This window comes from Physcomitrium patens, chromosome 11, assembly GCF_059467195.1.
Source record: "Physcomitrium patens ecotype Gransden chromosome 11, ASM5946719v1, whole genome shotgun sequence".
NCBI classification, from domain to species: domain Eukaryota; kingdom Viridiplantae; phylum Streptophyta; class Bryopsida; order Funariales; family Funariaceae; genus Physcomitrium; species Physcomitrium patens.
In genome coordinates this window covers 16,540,525-16,562,888 of record NC_143420.1, presented here as the reverse complement: position 1 = coordinate 16,562,888, position 22,364 = coordinate 16,540,525, and the positions used below count along the sequence as shown (strand labels likewise).

At 32.0% G+C, this 22,364-nt stretch overlaps 2 protein-coding genes across 5 annotated transcripts; one reads left to right on the top strand and one right to left on the bottom strand.

Moving 5' to 3' along the window:
• Positions 1-11,061: 11,061 nt before the first annotated feature.
• LOC112288648 (DEAD-box ATP-dependent RNA helicase 14) lies at positions 11,062-16,156 on the bottom strand. The gene is made up of 8 exons (XM_024533070.3): positions 16,017-16,156; positions 15,183-15,671; positions 14,664-14,885; positions 14,454-14,522; positions 13,442-13,711; positions 12,883-13,233; positions 12,463-12,740; positions 11,062-12,361 (listed from the first exon to the last, which is right to left on the bottom strand). Exons 2-8 carry the CDS (start codon positions 15,549-15,551, stop codon positions 11,722-11,724), a joined length of 2,199 nt encoding a protein of 732 aa, XP_024388838.1. The 5' UTR covers positions 15,552-15,671; positions 16,017-16,156; the 3' UTR covers positions 11,062-11,721.
• Positions 16,157-18,607: 2,451 nt separating this feature from the next.
• On the top strand, positions 18,608-22,053 carry LOC112288275 (peptidyl-prolyl cis-trans isomerase A1). 4 transcript variants are annotated; one of them, XM_024532309.3, is made up of 7 exons: positions 18,608-18,785; positions 18,897-18,983; positions 19,286-19,336; positions 20,203-20,446; positions 20,771-20,885; positions 21,432-21,509; positions 21,624-22,053. In XM_024532309.3, the coding sequence occupies exons 4-7, from the start codon at positions 20,243-20,245 to the stop codon at positions 21,713-21,715; spliced, it is 489 nt and encodes a 162-aa protein (XP_024388077.1). In that variant the 5' UTR covers positions 18,608-18,785; positions 18,897-18,983; positions 19,286-19,336; positions 20,203-20,242; the 3' UTR covers positions 21,716-22,053. The 4 variants fall into 4 exon arrangements, with proteins under 4 accessions (XP_024388077.1, XP_024388076.1, XP_024388075.1 ...); XM_024532308.3 differs by having other exon boundaries at positions 19,130-19,336; XM_024532307.3 differs by having other exon boundaries at positions 18,608-18,983.
• The last annotated feature ends 311 nt before the right edge of the window (positions 22,054-22,364 follow it).

The window sequence follows — 22,364 nt, the reverse complement described above, 5'->3', positions numbered from 1 at the left end:
TGGTACATTTTTCCATTCAATAAATTTTTTTTTACTAATTATGATTATCATCTAAAACTTAATGTTTTTGGCTTCACTAAAGTTGATAATCTTGTAGCAAAAAAAATTGACAATTTTTTTATTAAATTTTCATGTAATAATATAGGTACAATTAAAAAAAAATAAAGAACAATAAAAGATCAATGCAGATGCTTATAGCAAGGAATAGCCTCAATTTCATATTAATAATAAGATATAATTATTTTTTTATAATATCAAGGCTAATTATCTTTATAAGAAGCTAATTAATTATATAATTATATTATTTTCTATTTTTAAATAAATCAAACTAATAACATATCAATTATATCTATTAGAGTTTATAAAGATTGATTTTATAGTCCATGTTTATCTTTTTAATCCATATAAAATACTAGATATACCAAGAAGTAGAAAAATTTTACTTCTTGCTATAGAAGTAAACAATAAGCAAGAATTTGAAGTTGAAATTTTTGATCAAAAGTGGTACCAAAATATATTAAAATATTTTATACCTTGGCACAAATATGATATTAGTAAATATACATGGGAGCCAATTAATAATGTTGCAAATATAAAAAAGAAGGTATATTCTTTTTATTAATAACATCCATAAAAACCAAGATGAAAAATCAAGAAATTATTACTATAAAAGAAACAATGTTTAGTAAAGATTGCAATCTCTTATTTATCTTTTTTTGAGATTTTTGTATATTTTTAGTGCCAAGACAAAGGAAAATCAAGAAGATTTGATAAAATTTGTATTTCATCTACTTTCTTAGTTTGTATTTTTTGTGGCACTAAAGAGATAGAATATCAACAACTAGCAGATTCAACTTAAAAGCTATCATTTCTTGACTTATTAAATGATACATTGAAATTGACACAATCTTTAAGATGACATAATAGAGATGAAGACCTTTAAGAATGACATATTTGTTTTCAAATAGATAGTGAGATAAAACGTGTTTAGTATTACAACCTTGAAAAAGGCTCTCAATATTTGGTGATATTGTAGGAAATAAGAACCACCTTTCATGGTATTTTAAATATTTTATTTGAAAAAAGTTACAAAGGCCTCAACAATGATCAAATATCTAAATAACTTTCACATCTTAATACGAGATACTATTGATAGCTATGAAGACTTATAAACTTCTTTCAAAAAGAATAAAGATCAAAGTATTGAATAAATATAATTTGTTGCATCTTGGACTTCTTCAATACTATTCCTTGTGGAATTCATTCCTAAAAGAGAGAAGTGAAAAGAATGGAGAATAATATCATGGGAATATATAATTACTTAGATAAGAAATGTTAGATAGAAGATAAGTGAAGTTAAATAAAAATAAATTTAATAATACCTTCTAGAATAGCTCCTTAGAAGATTCATAGATTTATATTTGGATTTATATGACTTTGTAATTGATTAATACGTTGAAAACTTTGTCAAAACTTTTGTCACATATTACACATATTAGCAACTTGTGGTATAAGTTGTCCATGTGGCACACATATACAAAACTTGTCTTATAAATTAGACATGTGTTGGAGATCAAATAGAATATTTCCATGTAATTTTTATTTAAATAGTATATATAGAGGCAAAAATAAAACCTTCTTCATTCTTATCAATTCTTTTTTTGTTTTTAATCTTGTTTAAAGAGATTTTAGTTTTCTTATTTTAAATAATAGTTATTCTAATTTTAATACTATTTTATTTTTGAATAAATATTTTCACTTTTTAAGAGATAAAAATTTATTGAGATTTTATTATTTTTGATTCATATTCTTGACATCTTTATACACTGCTTATAGTTTTAATCTCAAATTAGAAAAATTGATCCTATTCTAAAATTGATAGTTAATAAAAATAAAATTGATTTATTATATTAAATTATTAATATAATATATGTATTTTTAAAAGTGTAATATAATTATAATAGGTATTTTAATGTAATATAATTTATAATTTAGATCTTAATTGATATAAAGACATCAATACTGATATAAATTATGCTGATACTTAAATTTGAAATCTTATAAATTATTATATGTTAATAAAGAAACTATCAAATATTTGAAATTAATTGGTGTAGACAAGAAATTGAATTGAATAGAAAATTATAAATTTTTGGTAGTTTGGAAATTATTGAAATTGGTGGAATTAGGAAGTCAACATTGGCCAAGGCTTTAAGTAGCTATATCTTCCTTAAGTTTGTAGATTGTTGATGCTTGTGGTAGACTTTCATTGAGTTAAGAAAAAATAGGCATTTATTTGCCTGGAAACTAAGAATTGCAAAAATGGAAGAAAATTATGTAAAAAAAATTTCAAGCAAAAAATGATAGAAGTAGGAATGAAAAGAACTGAAATACTTTATAAATCAGCTATAAAATATTTTTTTGGATTTTGTTTTTATAATAATTATTATCTTGGAAAAATATTTGAAAAAGAATTATTATAAATTTTGAATAATAATATTAAAACTTCTAAATAATTCCTTGAAAATCTCAAAGATAAATCATTATTAATTGTAGATAATTTTAAAAATTTATACATGCATAATCAATTGTATAATATAGGCCATAGGTTTGCAGAGATAGAATTTGGAGGATTTAGAGATTATAACTTATATTTGGCTATATTTAATGGTTTTAATCAAAAAATAAGTATTATATTATTGAATAATTTTAATCATGCATTTTAAATGTGTATGATTTTATGTATGAATAATTTTTATATTAAATATAAATAATTAAATGTTATAAAAATATTATGTATATAATCTAAATTTTATAAAAGATCTATCTTTTATAAAGCTAAAAAAAATTATGATATTAAAAAAATATAAATAGATACTATAAATAATATAAAAAAAATTATTTATTAATTTTTACTTGAGTGAGGATTTTAATTTTATTTCAATTCTTGCAAGACAAAATTCTAAATTTTGATATTTGATTATGCATTTTTTAAGTAAAGATCATTTAGTTAAAAACCAATAAGATAATGTTGATTGTTTTGAGACATTAACAAATATAAGAATCTTGGCCAAATTTATATACTTTATCTTTATAATTATAATTGTTTTGAACATTTTCTAAATAATTTATTTAAATCATTACAATTGATGGATCTATACTTGAAAAACTGTACAAAGTTGAAAGAATTGACAATCAAATTATGTAGTACAGCATTCTTGGTTGTCTTTTATCTTAAATATTATTTTATATAAGAATTAATTCTTAAAAGATAGAAAAATCATAATAATTTGAAAGAACTAAAAATCATCAAGTATATTAGTTTGAAGAATATATCAATTGAAATTAAAAGATTGAAATATTCGAAGATACTAAATATGAAGAAATATGAAGCTTTAGAAGAGTTTCCAAGTAAATTGTCAAATTTGGTTATATTAGAAGAATTAAATTTTCAAAGTGTAAAAATTTGAAGAAGTTGCCAAAAAGGTTTGGAGGCTTGATATGTTTGAAGGTACTACAAATGTTTGAATGTGAGGCTTTGAAAGATTTTTCAAGTGGATTGCCAAAATGGTTTTATTTGAGGACTTGTAATTCTCAAAGTATAAAAATTTGAAGAAGTTGCAAGAAGAATTTAGAAATTTAATGTGTTTAAAAACTATACTTATTAAAATGTGAGACTTTAGAAGGATTTTTAAATAAATTTAAAATTTTGATGTGTTTAAAAGCTTTAAAATTGGATTAAAAAGAGAGAATTTTTGTAGAAACAATGCACTTTTATAATTTGAAGATTACTGAAGTTTTGGAGGTCTAAAATTCTAGTAGTGGTTTAGAATTTAATGTTGAAAGAGCTATACAATCTATATAACTAACATTTAAGTATCTTTTACATATAATAAAAATTCTTTGCTAATAAAAATTATTTATTTTTTCTTAATCAAAATTAAAAAATTAAAATGTATTTAAAATCTAAATCTTAGAACTTACAAACCGTTAGAGGCAGCACTGAGGGAGAAAGGAAGTCGTCCCAAGCTTTAATCACTCCCAATTTTCTGAATGGTCGGAATCCAAGATCAAGTACAACTTCAAAGACTAGGCAAGATTACCAAGTTTTATTGTTAAAAGTTTTTAGTGAATAAAAAATTATTTTGTATGAATTTAAATCAATGGAAATGAACCTAGGATTTCAAATGGGTAAGTTATTAGAGATGACACTGATCTAAGGTTGGATGAATTCTTATTTATGGATGAAAATCTATTCATAGATAGAATTTCCTTTTGGATGATACTAATTTTTATTAATACTAATAAAAAACAAAAATTATTCATAATAATAATAAGATAAAATAAAAATTATATAGGCTTAAATCAAATCATATAAATTATTGTAATATTTATTTTAGATAAAAATAAATATATATACTAAAAATAAATATTGAATGAATTTATAACTATAAAAAAACTTCAATAGATATAGAATATTATTATAGTTATTTCTTTTTTATAATTAAATATAAGGTAAATTTAGAGAATTTAAATCTCTATTCTCAAAAATATGTACATAATTATCAAAATTTACAGTGGTATGACAAAATAATTATTATTAATAATTATTCTATTTTTTATTAATAAAACCTCCTAGCTACTAAAATTCTTTGTAAATAAATTCAAACTTATAGATAGTTAGATAAATCACTTACAATATTAAATCACTTAAAAGTAATTGATTCTAGTTTATCTACAAACTTCTTTGGTGTACTTACTTTTTTAGTGAAAATTTGTTTATGACTCCTAAATGACATTACTCCTATCCAAAATATTGCTTTAAGTATTATAAATAAAATTCTCTTTTCTTGCAATATTTCATATTCTTTTGGATTTGTATTCATTATATTTTTTATTCTTTTCGAAAAAAAATTTCACACCTAATTGTTTATATTGGATTTATTTTCTATCCTAGTAAATTAAATAATTTTGACATGTTTATATTTTTTGCTTTTAAATCATTCAAATATATATATATATATATATATATATATATATATATATATATATATATTAAATAAAAAAATATTAATTTTATTATCTTAATTACTAATCATTAATCTTTTTTATAAAAAAACTTAATTGGTATCAAATATGACTATTAAATTCTACAGAGCTGAGATTTTTGCTTATTCTCAGCTCAAATTTTCTTTTGTAGTTTTAAATAATTATTGAAATAAAAATCTTATATATTTTAAAATCCAAAAAAATTATAAATATAAAATATTTTCCTTTTTGTATTTCTTTTATAATATTATATAAAATAAATTTAGAATCTTTCTTTATTTTTATTAATTTATAAAAATATTCTAAATCCAGTTGTAATTTTTGGCTTTTTATTAACATATTTATTGCTTGTTTATAAATATTACCAAAAATACTTCAAATCTTGTATCTATAATATATGTTTGTATTACTTAAGTATAAATAAATAATTAGAAGTAAATAGAAACATATTAGGTAGATAATATATTTCTTAAGAAACTTCAAGAAAGTTGCTCCAAGAAATAAATTAGATATATTGATTCCTATAGATGTGCCACATAGCTATACAAACTTATTCTACAAGTATTCTACTTTAACAAGCCACAATAGAAATAAGTTATAACTTGATACTTAGGCCACAAGCCGCATAATTTAAAGAAGGCTTCTATAAGACCTTCTTCGTAGTGAATATTACAGAAGGTAGGATTAAGGCTATCTTTAGTTTTATCAATAATTTTTTTATAGTTAAATTTGGTTCAATATTTCTTAGCTTCTTTATAATTGATAATAACCATTTTAGTTTCTTTCTATCTCATATTTATTTCTTATTTTTCTACTTTATCTCTTTTAGTAATATAAGAATGTATTATTTTTTTAGAATTTTATCTTAATTCATGACTACAGTATTTTGAAAAGATAACTACTTTGTAATATTTTTTTAAAGTAAATATATTATCTTATTTTATAAGAAATATTATTATTTTTTGAAGTTTAAAAATTATTTTCTTTTCAATTATTTTTAATTTTAATTTCAAAAAAATAAACTATCTTTTTTAGAAATTTATATCTAATACTAAAAATTAAATATTATCTTATCTTTGTATTTATTAGCATTGTCTATGTGAATTTAACATCAACAAAGATTTTTAAAAAATAAAAATAAAAATAAAACTTATAGAAGCTATCTTTGGATAAAAATAAATTTACAACTATTGCAAATTTTTATGATCTTTTTAAGCTTCTTTGAAAAAAAAGTTCTATTTATTAGCTATTTCAACCATAAAAGTACCACTATTGTACATATAAAAGAAGCCATCAATGAAGTTCAATATTTATGTCAAAACAATGTGTAATCTAGAAAAACAAGAAAAAGTAGATGAACTTTACAAATAAATTCTAAATATCTTGCTACCACAAGTGTAAAAGAGTCCAAAAAAAATATGCCAAAAAACTTTATTAAAAAAAATAAAATTTTTGAAGATTTTTAAAACAAATCAAATTATATGTTTGATAGAAAAATATTTTTAGCTTTAGTATGATTTGGAGTTATTTTTAGAAATATTAATAGCTATATATAAAAAAAACTAAAAAAGAAATAAATAAATAAGCTTTTAATTTTTACAATAAAAATCATATTTAGTTTCTATCTATGTTGTAAAGATTAGAATAAATATTGAAACATCATGACTCTTATTGATCAATTTTGATATAGTTTAAAAGTTAATATCAAATTTCTATTATTAATAATAACAAAATTATATTTATTAAAACTATTTATCACTTGAGTATTACATCCAATAATTAATACTTTTAAAGGTGTTATAAAAAGAATTAGTTGAAGAAGAATAAATGAAGTAATGGCAACAACTTCTAGGTCTTCAAAAATCTATTCATTAAGTTCAAAACTTCTATAATTTGATACAATTTAATTCAAGCATTTAATATTAGAAATGTATATATATATAGATAGATATATATATTAAAAAATAATAAAATCATAAAATCATAAAATCATAAAATATAAGATTTTTGCATCAAATAAAATGGATTTAAGACATATAGCACAAATTTACATATAAAATGACAAAATAAATAAATAAATGAATAAAAACATCTAATTGTTGTAAGAACCTTCCAATTAGATTATTTAAGATTATAACCATCAAATACAGATTTTATATTACCACCAAATCATCTACTTTATTTTAAACTTCATATAATTATTAAAATTTCAAATTGTAAATTTTATACTTAAGCGCAATTAAAGATTAGAACTTCAACATGTTTTATAGGTAAAGACTTTGTGATGCAAAAAAATATTGATATTTCTAGACAAGATTCAACATGCTTAATAGAAGTTAATAATAAACAAATACTTTTATTTAAAGATTTTATAATTGAAACCAAATTTTTGAAAATAAATGCTAATTGAACAAGTATTCAAAATTGTATTCAATATCAATTAATATCCTTTAAATCCAATTGTACTCGATATTCTTTGATGTAAATTATATAATCTTAATATTGATTAGAAATTTTAAAATTTTATTTTAAGAATTAGTCTTATTGCTAGAAAATCATCTCAATATTTCTTTGTTGGAGCTAAGAAATTTATGGTAGTTGCTAAAAAGATAATCTATTTCTCATTTATGCAATGGTAAGTTTTTGTTTAAGTAAAGGTTGAAAGAAAATCCAAAACCAATATAAAGAATATAAAGATATATTTTTCTTTAAAAAATTTTAATATATAGCCAAAATGTTAATCTCATGATTGTATAATTGATCTTTAAGAAGAAGCTTAAACACCATTTAGACCAATTTACAACTTATTACAAAATAGACTTGATGTTTTGAAGAAATATATTGATAAAAATCTTGCATAAAACTTTATCTAATATTTAAAATTTCTTGTAGATATATCAATTCTTATTGTAAAGAAAAATAATAGATCCATATAAAAATGTATAATTTGTTATATATACAATAAATTAGCTATAAAAAATTATTATCTTTTGTCATTGATATTGTGCCTACTTAATCAATTAAGTGAAGCTCAAATCTATCCTAATAGATGTATAAGAAGCATATAGTTTAATATGTATGAAAGAAGGGAATAAATAGAAGATCATATTTTAAATTAAGTAAGATTATTTTGAATACAATTTCATGTATTTTATACTTATGAATATTTAAATTTCTTTTTAATATTTGATTAATAATATATTGTGTAAATTTTTAGATAATATTTTTATATATTATTTAGATGAAATAATTATATAATCTAAGAATATAAGAAGACATGAACAAAAAAAAATTCTTGTATTATAAAAACTTAAAGATGCATAATATATATATATATATATATATATATATATATATATATATATATATCAAAATAAAAATAACAGATATTTCACATAAATCAAGTAGATTTTTTGAATTCTATCCTTTCAAATGGTGGTTTGCAAATAGATTCTAATATATATATATATATATATATTATAATTTAAATAAATTAAAAAATAATATATAATTTATAATATTTTTTAGAATTTATAAACTATTATTAGATATTTTATAAAAAAATATCTGAAGTTACTTTTATACTTATTCAATTAAATTCTAGAAAAAAAATTAAATAAAATAAAAATATAATAGTAAGATTTTTTTTAAATTATTTTTTCTCCTATTTTAAGTTATCAAAATCTTTTGGAATTATTTTTTATGGAAATAAAAAAATCAAAGGTATATAATATATAATTCTATTATAAATAGATGTAGATGATAGATTTCATCTTATTTCATTTCATTAAAGATTTTTTTTGTTAATTGAAATTAATAATAATATTTAAAATAAATGATTTATTTTAATATTTACTTATTCTAAAAATGTACTTTAGAAGATACTTTTCATCAAATCATATTTTATTTTGATCACAAGAATTTTAAGTACTTTATATTAGCTTATATCTTAATTTTTCAATCAATCTAGTGAAGCAAATCTTTATTATGATTTGTTATAAACATCACATAATATCTTTGAAAATAACAAGACTACTTAAATGCTTTGTCTAGAGATTTTTATCTTGCACCAAAAGAAGAAAATGTTGTATTTAATCAATAATAGACCATCTTTTTGAATCCAAAGCAATGACATCTTTAATCCATCAAATCAATAATTCTAATCAACACAATTTTTTTAATAAAATTTGTTTAAGTATTTTATTAGAAATTCTAATTTCTAATACCATAAATAATTTTATGATGTTTATAGTAATTTCATATTAAAAATAATTATCCCTATCATAAAAGAAATTTATATATACCAAAAGTCAAGCATAATTATATGCATTATAAGTACAACAATTTTTTTCTAATAACAAGACATTTTTCATATGACAAAGCTTTGGAGCTTATTTTAAGAGATTTTGGTGGTCTCAAATGAAAAAAGCTGTTAAAAAAATTATTTAATCTTTCCAAAAAAAAAAATTTTAAATAACTCTATGTTATCAATTTTATAAACTTCTTTATCATCTACTTATTTCAAAGCAATCTTAGTTATTTGTTGGAAAAATACCATATATGTCCCTAAAATATGTTGAAATATCAAGAATATCCATGTATACTTTGTAGTAGAAAATCTACCCCTCACTTTTGTGATAATATCAAATCTACCCTTCAACCTAATGAGATATCACAACTTTTCTTTTTTAAGTGCAACTGGAGTCCAACTTGCGTGTTGTAGAGAAATCAGCAGGCCCTCTTGAAAGGCCCAGCAACTTGGTTGATCCAGAATCTGCATGTGAGAAGGCGAATGCTGCTTGACTGCACAATTGAAGTTTCTCCTGAGCCCCCTCGTTTTTCTTTTTCTTTTTGCTTGTGGCGGTCACTTGATTAAAGGATACAAACACTCACCTGATATAATTTGGAGTTTTTTAGACGGACATCCCCGCAACATTGTTGCTGGGGTCCCACTTGTGCACAATATCTTTGTCAAAGGCTTTCACCGAAACGTGTTGATCGGCTTGTAATGGGTTGTGAAAAAAACTGGATTTTGACGCATATCTCTATCAGTATGATGCAAAACCAGATTTCACAAACGAACATGCAGAAATCTGTTTTTGTTTTACACCAATGCACATGAAGCGGAGAGCAATCAAGATGTAAGAAATTCTTGGGTCCCGGGGGATCTTCAATAGTGCTCAACGTGTAATATACAAGGTACAATGTAGATTTTCATCCCACATGTTTGGTGAATGTACCAACTACAACTTAATCACCGTTTTCCTCTACGCTAAAGGCTCGCAAACAATTTGCAACTCATACTACATGCTGTGATTTACAAGCTAGAATATCGTCAACTAAAAACTCTTGGTGCAAAAGAGATGCAGTTGTTGGACTGTGTTACTCTGATCTTACATCTCACTCGCAATCAACAGCAACCCTGCCCCCCCCCCCCCCCCCCCAAAAAAAATATCAAAAATGTACACTACCCAGAAAAATTATGTCTACAACTCACACTCTAGGAACTTATACTCTAAGCCCTACATCGGCGCGGGTTGCAGCTGTCGCAAATGGGATCATGAAGCCAAGGATTCAGATGCACCCCCCTCGCCTAAATGCCATGGGAAATTTGTGTAGTTACTTGTCATGTAGTTGGCAAGTAGAGGGTTGAAAGGAACTATGCTGATCACACACTGATACTTGAAATTATTGCGGTCGAAGCAAGGATACTTGTCGGATTCAAGATGTACCACAACATGAGCAAGTGGTGTTCGAAGATTGACAAAGTATTTCGCATAATGTTTCTTACAAATATGTCACCCGAGGAGGACCCTTAGGTTCATGGTTAACAATTTACCTTGCATTACTTTTTGCCTTACAATTTTTTACGTGTCTTAATGAAAATCAGAAAATTTAATGACAGTGCATCAGTTCGACTATGTTGAAATTCAATAGTCAGTGGTTACGATGAAGCATGTGACATTAGAATCATATATCCACGAACTAGTCAGAAAGAGGTAGAAATCTAGATTGAGGCAGTGAATAAGAGCTACTGCATTTCAAATCTATATGAATGTCAGAAATACATCTCTGCAAGCTTTCATGCAGTCCAAAATTGATACACCCAGCTAGACGTAAACTTCGTCCTCCAGGCGTCTGAGTTCTAAGACCAGAAATGAATTCCACTGGCAGCTTTCAAGACAGATTTATCTGTCGAGTTGGATATAGATGAGAAACTCTAGGGACCTGATTGATATTTTTGTCCTTAGCAAAGCAGCGATATCTCAGCATTCCAGAGTCATACCTAGCATTTAGGCGTGAGGTCCAGAAGTGAATGGCTTGCAGGAGGTTGTAGACTACGGGATGGTGTTGACAGACTGCTGTCATATCAACAGAACTTTAAGCCTTGAAAACGGAAGTTGAAAGCAGCCCTCAGATCTAACCGTAGCTTCTAACAAATGAGGGGAAGTAAGAAATCACTAACTGTAAAATCCGAATCCTGCGACCGCAATAAAAGAGCAGCATGGTTTACGCAAACTACGTAGATTTCTCTCATCATTTGAGGTGGGCAAGGGAATATCTTGAATAAGAAATGTTTCATCCCTAAGTCACAGGAACAGTCTTCAGAATACAGTCTTCAGGAAATTCTCTCCACAACATCTCGACAATTCATACGAATTGGAGTTATTTTCAACGTCTTCCGCCCCGTCCTCCGCTAGGAGAGTATGACCTCCGACTGGGTGGGGATCTACTACGCTCTCTACCCCTGTCATCACTGTACCGGTCGTAGCTGCGGCTCCTGCTGCGACTGTATGCCCTCGACCGGCTGGGACTCCTGCTATAACTGCGGCTTCGGTTTCTGCTTCTGTCCTTGTCTCCATACCTACCCCCATCGGGTGGCCCGTACCGGTCATGACTGCGATCTCCCAGCCGATCACCATAACGATCCCGACTGTCAAAGCGACCCCCATCCCGGCCACCACCGTCACGCCCACCTCCATAAGAACTGCCTCTCCCACCAAAATCCCCACGGCCTCCTCTATAGCTGCTTCGTCCACCATCTCTTCCGCCTCTGCCACCGGAATCACCACCCCAACGATTCCCCATTCGACCTTTGAACATCCCTCCACCTCTACTGGCGATGTCCTTCAACTCTGGAGGCACTTTCTGGTTAGCTCCTTCAAGAACTTTGATGAGCTCCTTGGCGTATTTCCCATCCTGTTCAGAGAAGAACGTGTATGCAAGACCAGTGGCACCAGCTCGGCCTGTACGCCCAATTCGATGAACATAGTCTTCGACTCCCGTTGGAAAATCATAATTTACGACAACTCTGGTAGTATTGACACACAGAAATCAGATGTCACGAAAGAATAAGGACCAACGGCAGAGACAGAACAAGTAACTGTTTAAAATGATAAGCGAAAATAATACCTGATATCTTTGATGTCAAGACCTCTGGCAGCGACGTCAGTTGCAACAAGGATGGGTGTTCTTCCGGTTCTAAATTGAGACAGGACGAAGTCTCTTTCACTCTGAGACTTATCCCCGTGAATAGCCGCTGCGCCGAAGTCACGACCCAAGTTTCGAGAGAGCGTATCACACATGCGCTTGGTGGAACAAAATATGATAATCTTGGAACCAGGCTCTTGTGATCGTAGAATCTGCTCTAGTCGCCTCTGTTTCTCGTAGGGCACAACTACCTCCACATTCTGCAAACAAAAAATCAGACAAAGAGCTTTAGTCAAGGAAAAGAATAGACAGAGGTGGACCAGAAAGTAAGTTTGAAACTGAATCGATATATCTCACACCGAACACAACAAAGAGTCTGAGTGCAGAAACTCAAATTCGAACCTGAGTGATGGATTTGTTGGCAGCAAGCTCATCGGTGTTACCAATATTAACCTGAACAGGATTGATGAGAAGGTCTCCAGCTATCTTTCTGACTTCTTTGGGCCAAGTCGCAGTGTACATGAGAGTCTGCCTTCGTGACGGTATCTCATTCACAATTTTGCGTATTTGAGGCTCAAACCCCATATCAAGCATACGATCTGCTTCGTCAAGTACCAGATATGACACCTGTCTGAGACTAACTCTTTTTACTTCCAAAAAGTCGTTTAACCGCCCAGGAGTTGCTATGACTATGTCGGCTCCTCGCTCAATGTCTCGCAACTGAGGAACCTTGGGGGCACCTCCATAAACACACTGCACGCATCAGAAAAAAATCAACACGGCAACACTTAAGCTTCGTGGTGAAAGACTGAAGTAGCTATGATGTAGAAAAATTCAAAATTCTGCAATCTGGAAACACACAATACATGAGCCCGAGTTAATAGTATATACAGAGTACGTGCGCTCCTAGAATCGGCAGTAACTTAACATCACAGCATGACAATCACGACCCGATACATACCGTGCTTGTGATCCTTGAGGACCTTCCGAACTTAACGCATTCATCCTGTATCTGAGTAGCTAATTCACGAGTAGGAGCTAGCACGAGCACAGTAGGTCCTAGTCTTGAATTGTTGCGATGACGTTCAAGATGAAGAAAAGCAGGAATCAAATAACCCAAAGTCTTCCCGGAACCCGTCTTCGCAATCGCCACTATATCCCGATTTTGCATTGCTATGGGCCAAGATTGAGCTTGAATTGGGGTGGGAGATTTGAATCCAGCAATTTGAAGCTGTACACAAGAGAAATCATAAGGACAGAAGGGACAGAAGAAAACCATCATAGTCATCAGCAAAATACTAGAAATGATCGAACCATTACAGACACTACGAACAGAAAGACAAGTTAAACCTCGGGACCACCCAACAGCGTATCCTCACACACTCCCAAACAATCCCACAGTAGCAGAAAAAATCAACATGCAGATAGCTCTCTATCCCATGAAGTGGAGGAAGCTGCATGTTTGCCTGCTAGTATTAACACCAGGCCAACTGCAGGGGACCCCTCGATCATCTTAGGTCGAGTGGCAAGGACACCAGGCAGGCTGCGATGAAACAACAGCTGACAACAGCCATCCGAGACGGTGGCTTCAGTGCAGTTCAGTTCAGATGCACGCAGGCCTCAACATGAGGATGTGTGCTACAGTCTGCTGTTCGCGGGCAGTGTACGACATAAGCTCCAGGCAGAGCGAATATCGCACCTGCAGCAGCCCCCAGTATAATTGCCACCGTAAGTTTGACCCACCACAGTAAACACAGAAAATATAACCGTCTAAATTATAAACGCTCCTTCAAAGCGACACAAAGTGGCTGTTTAGGATCACCAAAGCTATTCGAATGAATGAGGAGGAAGTACTACGGATAGACCAAACCACACGGATTTCATGAGAAAGACAGAATCCAACTCATTGGAGCGGTTTTCGAAGTCTAAGGTGATGACACAAAATTCAGGGTTATCAAGAATAATGTTAATACCTCTCTGAGCATATCTGGTGGAAATCCGACAGCTTCAAATGACATAAAAGGTGCAGGGACATTGTCTCCCTGCAACGGTAAAAAGCAGTTGCTTCAGAAATATCTTCCACAAACTAGTGTAATATATAGATCATCATGTCTTGACACGTCACGTGTATAGGAAAGTCACCCGAAGGAAGAGGTGGGAATGGACTGTAAGTATAGACTTACCAGTGCGGTCACTTCGTGTAGTTTCCTGTAGGAGTCAATATCAGAAGTCAAAGCATTTGTGTAAGCTTCCACTCTTGGGCGCTTGTAGTAACCATCACGATCAGTATTGTCATAAACACCTGCACCATGTTTTTGCCCTCCAGACAAACCCATACCTACAGGACCAGCAGATCCAGTCACAGTGCCACCGGCTGGAAGAGATAAATTTGAATTAATCGAGGCCTGCACGAATTACCTCTTTCATTAGATATGAGAATATGCTACACTCAATATTTTCCTGCAAAATTTGGAACTACTATACAGAACTCCAGGAGAAAAATAACCGATATCCCTGTTGGTATCTCAACCAGAACCGTTCGACTCAGAGATTCTTCGCGGGAAACAACAAAGGGTGTTACTGCTACCGTAGAAGGGCCACGCAAAGTGAACTTCAATTGAAGTCGCTCTACCAATTGGACTAGATTAGTGTTAAATATGAAATGCAAGCAGCAGTAGAGAAATCCAGAAAAATCTTCAGACCTGAGAACCCCGCGGAATAGGAATAGCGGCAAGTTTAGGCTGATTTGGCATGGCACCGACTGAAGAGGAATGGTAGCCGTTCAAGCCGGCCATTTGACCATTCCCTGAACCACCATTGAGTTGCTCAGACCCGTTGGGAATTGCGGCCAACTTCGGTCCAGATATTACCGATGAAGGGGGAGGTCCAGACGGAAGAGGAGGCCCAGATGCAGCTAGGGGCAACGGCTTGTCGTACTGCGTGATATTCGTCTCCGGGTTCCAGTAATAGATGTACCCCGTGTTTCCATCTACCAAAGCTCTCCATGGGGCAGGCAGTGTTGGATCTTCAGGAGCGAATCGAGGAGCCGCCGCAACAGCAGCGCCAACCATTGTCGTAGAGCACTGAAACAATTAGCAAAAGTTTCAAGGCTACTCTCCAACTCCAGTCAAACTGAAACCAAGGTGAGCCCCACCACGTCCTCAGTGAACGCTATCCTCTTCCTCAAGACCCTGAAGAGATAATCGATATCACAATTAGAGAAAGCAACAACAAAAATCCTGACATAAATTGACCAAACACTCAAATATGCACAAACCCTCCAGAGACGGACGTGGAACGTCGGCCACACAGCACCGGTTCACATCCCTCCGCCTAAACGACTGTTGTCTTCTCACAACCTTTAAACTACTCCTCAAACGTCCTCCCCCTCACAGTAGAATCCTACCAGGACGAACCAGACGCGAACCCTCGACAACTCACAAGAAAGGTAATCCACCGTGTGTCTCTCGACCAAAAACTCAACACCATCCAACTTTGACTGGCGGAAGCAGCCTGAGAATACAAAGGATGCTTACCTGGGGCAGGGGAAGTAGGAGGGAAGGAAGGAAGAGACGGCGCGTGAGGATGTGATGGTGGACGGCAAAGCTCCGAGGCGAGCGAGCCAGAACACAGAAAATGTTGAGCACCACGGGCACCGAACAAGAGGACCCGGATCAACTTGTCCTTCAAACCCTAAACCTAACTTACACGGAAAGAGGCCCGTGGTTCGCAACGCACCAGGGGGTTGGCCCCACCCGGCCCGGCCCGGCGTCGTCTCCTGCACTGTGGACCAGTCGTTCCACTCTTGGGTTCACGTTAGTGCTTTTTATTATTCCCCTCCATTAACATTGGCCAGTCGGATGAAATACATTCATCGGTTTCATCCACTGTTATGTAAACCATCCATCCAATATGTGAATTATTTTTTAAAAAAATTTATTATATGTTATAAGTTTAAATTTCAAGTGTTGGATGAGATTATCCTTTCCAGACATCTGTCAAGCATTTATTGCATTCATATGTAAATTTCACTTTGGTTTCAATTTTGTAACATGTGTCTACAAATTATATCAAATCATGTTGTTATTGTGTTTAATTTTCTTTAAGAATAATTAATTTTTTACTACCTAATCTGAGGCTTGCTGTGTAATAAATGCATAAGATGAATGTGTGCTATACATATGGTTTTCGTATATTTGTCTAATATTGTTTTTCTATGCCAGTACAAATATATCCATTGTTTCTAGCACATTTAACCAGACCAAATTATATAAGATCAAGTTAGATTAGAAGAATATCTGTGTTGTTGGGAGTTTTTTAACTATAATTTTTAATTTTGTACTATTTGTTATTACATACCAAAAGCTGACCTCTTATTTTACTGTTAGCTCATGACTTCAAAAATTAAAACATTAGTTTTACAGCTCTTAATTAAACTACATAATTTATCTAAAATAATGTGTAAACTTTTTCTCAAATATGCAAATGTTTCAATATAAGTAACTTAAACTAAAGCATACAACTTAAAGACAATAATAACAATCATCATAACAATGATCATATTTTTAGGAAGATGTATAAAATTATTTTTTGATATATTATTTATACCAAAAATATAAAATAATCACCAAAAGTCACTTTATTATTTAAACAAGTAAAAATGTGTTTTCTTCTGACCTGAATTAACAATTACATGGTAAAAGCTATAAAAACATTATTATAAGTTGAATTAAATATTTTTGAAGAGTTTAACTACAGATTATATCTCAATATAATATCATTATTTCTATCTAGAATCATAACCAAACCAAATTCTGGATTTCTATTCAATAATTATACTAGAAGAAAAAAGAACACAATTTTATTTTCGATTTTATCTTATCTACTTAAAAAAATATAACTTATTGGCTTGTTCAAACTGCTTGTTTGCACATATCCTTAAATAATAAAAAAAATCGGTCTATTAAAAAAACATTTAATGTATAAATCCAATATATATTTTTAATACTAGATTCAAACAAAAAGTATAAATACTTGCTAAACTTTTAAAGCTGATACTTCTGAAAAGTATTATAAATTTATTAAACTTTTGAGCCAGTATTAGTAAAATTTATAATATTGGCTTTAAAAAACTAAAGTCACAAAATGATAGATATTAAAATTGTTAGATAAAAATATAATAATATATAGTAAAAATACTATATAAAATAGTATAGTACTATATAAAATATAGTAATATACATATATATATATATATATAGAGATACAAATAAGTAGTCCTATTTTATTTTTAATTATTATAATTACGTCATATAATAATTTTATTCAAGATCCTATGATGAAAAACTTTAGCTTCTCAATTTTAGGCAAATCCAAATTTTTATGCGTTTTTACAAATTCTCATGATCTTGCAAGATATTATTCTTCATATTAAATTTTTATACTAATGGTCAATTATTAACTTTTGTATCAATCTGTATTTTACACAACAAAACAAAAAAAACAGCAAACAAATATAACAACATATTTGCATTTGTGGTGCATTTAAGTTGCAACCAACAAAATCGCAGCACAATTGAATTGATGTTTTGCATCAATGTCTTCTACGTACAAAAGTAGAAACAAAAAACATAAAACACCGCAACTTTAGGTTTTAGCAACGATTGCAACAACAGATATCAAACGGAACAGAATACATCTGAATGTGAAACGCGGTAGAATGCATTCATCCACACGAACACATCCACACCCACATATCCATCTATCCATCCATCGCGCTTGTTCATTCATCAATGCACAGATTGGGATTTACATCCATTTTTTTGTCCATCACTTCGTTCGTCCCTGTCTGTCCGCCCGTCTGTGTTTTCGTCCATTTTATCGCGTCCCCTGGTTGTTCGTTCGTTCCTTGGTCCGTCCGTTGGTCCGACCGAGAGCGAGGTGAGGAGGGCTGCACCGCATCAGCAATACCGCGCCTGTGGAGGCGGAGGGAAGGCGGGGGAAGGCGGGGCGTGACAGCCTAATGCATGCGATGTTCCCTCCGGCAAGGCTTCGCTCCGTGCCCTGGCCGCGGCTTACCTGCCTTTTTAAGACCGCATCCCCCTGCTGGATCTCGGGGGAGCCGCGTCTCGCAGCCTGCCTGCCTGTCCCCGCTTCGGAGCCTCCTCTTTGTGGTGTCGCGTGATCTCAGTGATAGCATTGTTATGATCTCTTTCGGGTTGCCTCATTGTGGTGGAGATCAATTCTCCCTCTCCTGCTACAGACAACAATAGTTCACGGGGTCATTACGCTCTCCGACGCCGCGGGTGCGTCCCGTGATCACCCCCTGCCTCCTGCGTTTCGCATCGTCAGGGTGTGCTCAGTTTTGGGAGCCGCTTATGCATGGATTGGCGGGGTGTGTGATTTGGTGTGGCTAGGCCATGGCGCATGGATCCGGTTTGGTGTGAGGCTGCAATGCTCTTCGTCCACTTTGAGCGTTAATTCGGACGGTGGCTAATCTCAAGGTGCGTTTAGACTTGATGCTTTTGCTGATTCTGTCGGTTGCCGGAACTCAGTGTCATACGGAGAATGTGAGATAGAGAACAGGTGTTTGTACGTAGTTTTGTTTCCAATGTGAGTCATCATTTGAGGGTATGCATCATAATTACAGGGAATTCAGGGCCTCTCTTTGACGCGCACCCGAGGAATTTGTGCGATGTTGCAACAACCTCGATAGTTCGACGCTGGTATTCAAGCTGTCAGGGCTAGTTTCTGCATTGCACTGAATGGTTCTGACAGACGGCTGTGGCGGTTTCTGCATTTTCAGCGTCGGGAGGCTTTTGTAATGCTGATGAAGACTCAACTGCGTTGCACCTAGGTGAGTATCTGTCAGTAATCTGCTCAAATCTCAAGCAGCGTGCATTGGTACTAGGTTGAATGATAGCCAACTGCTTAGAATATTATGGAGCTCATTTAGATGTGCGTTAATAAGTTGTGAGCGGTCAAGTTGAGAGCAGGCCTCAACCTCAGGAAGAGATGACGACACATCTCTTTTAGAAGATTATCGAATTTTTGACTGTTTTGCAGAACTTAATCCGATTCATTGAGTTTATTATGACCCTCGCAGTTCAATGAAATTAATGTCATAGCCTACAGTTTCTCGGCTGCTGCTGCTGTAGCCATGTTAGCCGCACGTAAACATAACATCTAGTGTGCCAAGCTTGTTCATCAAAATAGTATGTATTAGCAACTTATTGTCAGCTTAGAACCAGCCGCGAGGAACGGTGAAGAGATGATATTTTTCCGTTGTTTGCGTCTTCGAGATTTGCTGAGGTCGTCAGTTGTTAATACTGAGTGAGGAATATGCCTTGAATTACAGACAAATCAAACAGAAGTCAACCTGAACTTTTCATGCTCTCAGATTGAACCGATCCATATTCTTGTAGTCTATTACGTCTGAAGTCAATTCTCTGTCCTCCGAGTGCAACTTTATTTTCCTCTTCAGAAGCTGCTGTGCACACGTTTACAGAAGTTGTGATGCTAGAAAAAAAATGTTGTGATGCTCGAACTGCTTATAAGGAAGAATTTAGTCGATGTTCGCTTTCGATGGTGCATCATCTAGTATTATTTGTAAGACCTCCATAATGCTTGAATCGAATGTTGGATACTTCAAGGATCACGGAACAGAAGTGGAGAACACCGCTGTGCTAGTCGGTTTGATTTTATAATTGTCCTCCTGCGCAGATTGTACCACGACCTTTCGACGTCAGTTTAGAAGCAAGATATGGGATGTGGGGGCAGCAAAGGTATTAAATGTTACCTTGAGTTAGCAGTCAATGGCAATGTCATAGGGCGTCTTGTGGTCGAGTTGCGCAATGATAAGGTTCCCAAGACTGCGGAAAACTTCCGGCAGCTGTGTACTGGTGAAAGTGGAAACTCATATGCTGGAACCACCATACACCGGATCGTGCCAGGTTTCATGGCCCAGGTGAGGTTACGACGCAATTTTTCTGTGATTGTAGAGTGTGCATACATTTGAGACATCAGTTTTTTGAAGAGTCTAGGCGTTCTGGTAGGCACCCCAGCGTAATGCCATAATTTTGAAGTAGAACCCCTTGCCGCTAAGTGTTATGTATCGTAGAATCAATTGTCTGATCTATTCGAATTTGTAAGTCCTTGTGGTACACGAGTGCTGTATTAACACATCGTGCATTGTGCACCAGCTCTCGAACATTGAACCAGGAACTATTGATCTGCCGTGTGTGTTTTTATTTTTAATTTTCATTTGTTAATTCTTTTATTGTATTCTCAGGGAGGCGATTGTGGAAAATCAATATATGGGAAGAAGTTTGATGATGAGAATTTCAAGCTTTTACACAAAAGCAAGGGTGTGCTCTCCATGGCCAACACTGGACCTCACACTAATGGTAAGAACTTTGATAGGCAGATAAGCGTTAGTATTATTTTACTCTTTATTGGAGTTATTTACACTAGTAAGGTGTTTTAGTTTGCTAACGGGGAAGACCAGCTCCATCGAAATGCAATGTTCATATTTTACTCAAAATAACGAATAAGTGTGACGAGCTTGTAATTCTCATGCTTTGGAAGGACGTGTAGTCCCTGTCAATTCGTCGTGTTAATGAAGGAAATTTACATTCCATAGTACGTGAAACTGTGGCAGTTTAGTCCTCTCAATCAATGTAGTGAATGTGCACATCCTTTCTTATAATTCTGTTAAACATCTCTACTTCAATTAGCTTTAATTTCTAATCACGATTCCTTCTAGTAATTATTTGTCTTGAGGGGGAGATTTACGCATGAATAGCGTGGCCACCACTGCCTGAAACGAGTCATGTTGTACATTCCTTTTTTAAACATCAGTGACCATTCTCGTATACATTAGAAGGTGCTTCTTTCAGTTCAATTGTCTATCCCAACGCTAATGCTGCCTAATCCGCTGCTTTTTTCGTCAGGCACTCAATTCTTCATCACGTTGGGTGACTGCTCCGAGTTAGACGGAAAAAATGTTGTATTTGGAAGAGTTGTTGAAGGTATTTGTATTCTTTTGCGATCCTTACTGACTGTCATCGATCCTTGGTTGTGTAAAACGTAATGCTCTGTAGTTCGGATTTTGAATATCTCTAATCAAGTCTTGTCATGCTCAGGAAACGAAGTTTTAGATGCTTTAAACGACTTGGGCAGTACAGACGGAAGCACCAAAAGCAAAGTAACTATTCATAGTTGTGGGGAAATGTAATCGACAACATTATATGACCTTCATAATATTCCTACAACGACTGTTGTATGTCATTTCCCCACATTGCTGAGATTGTAGCCTCTGATAGTAGTAGATAGGTTTGATTTCAGTCCCACTTCTGGGACGATAATGATGATGGCAAAAACATTGATTGAGGCAACTTACTGTTGTTGCATGGTTGAAGCTCAAGTACAGCTTTGGTGCATTTCTTACATTTTCTTACATTTCATTTCAGTGGATTAGTTTGGTAGCAATTTTGTCATACTTCATTATTTTATTCTTTATCTCTACATATATACACATATGTATGTTCACACATACATATACTCACATTTTCATTTTTTTTTTGTTATGTTTTGTTTGTGACATGCTTTTTTTGAAGAATTATTGTAATGATCTCAATCCTTTTAAGAATATAAGAATATGCATCTATTAAACTTCTTCAATTTTTTTTTTTTTTTTTTTTTTTGAGATTTATCTTATGTATTTAGATCTATTTTTATTAATTTTTGTTTACTTGTGTAAAATTGGCATCCATTATATTATCCACTATTTTAAAAAAATAAGTTGCTTCATTAGTTGATGAAGTTGAATATTAGTTAAATGATATTAGCAACAAACTCAAATTTATATTCTATACAAGAATAGC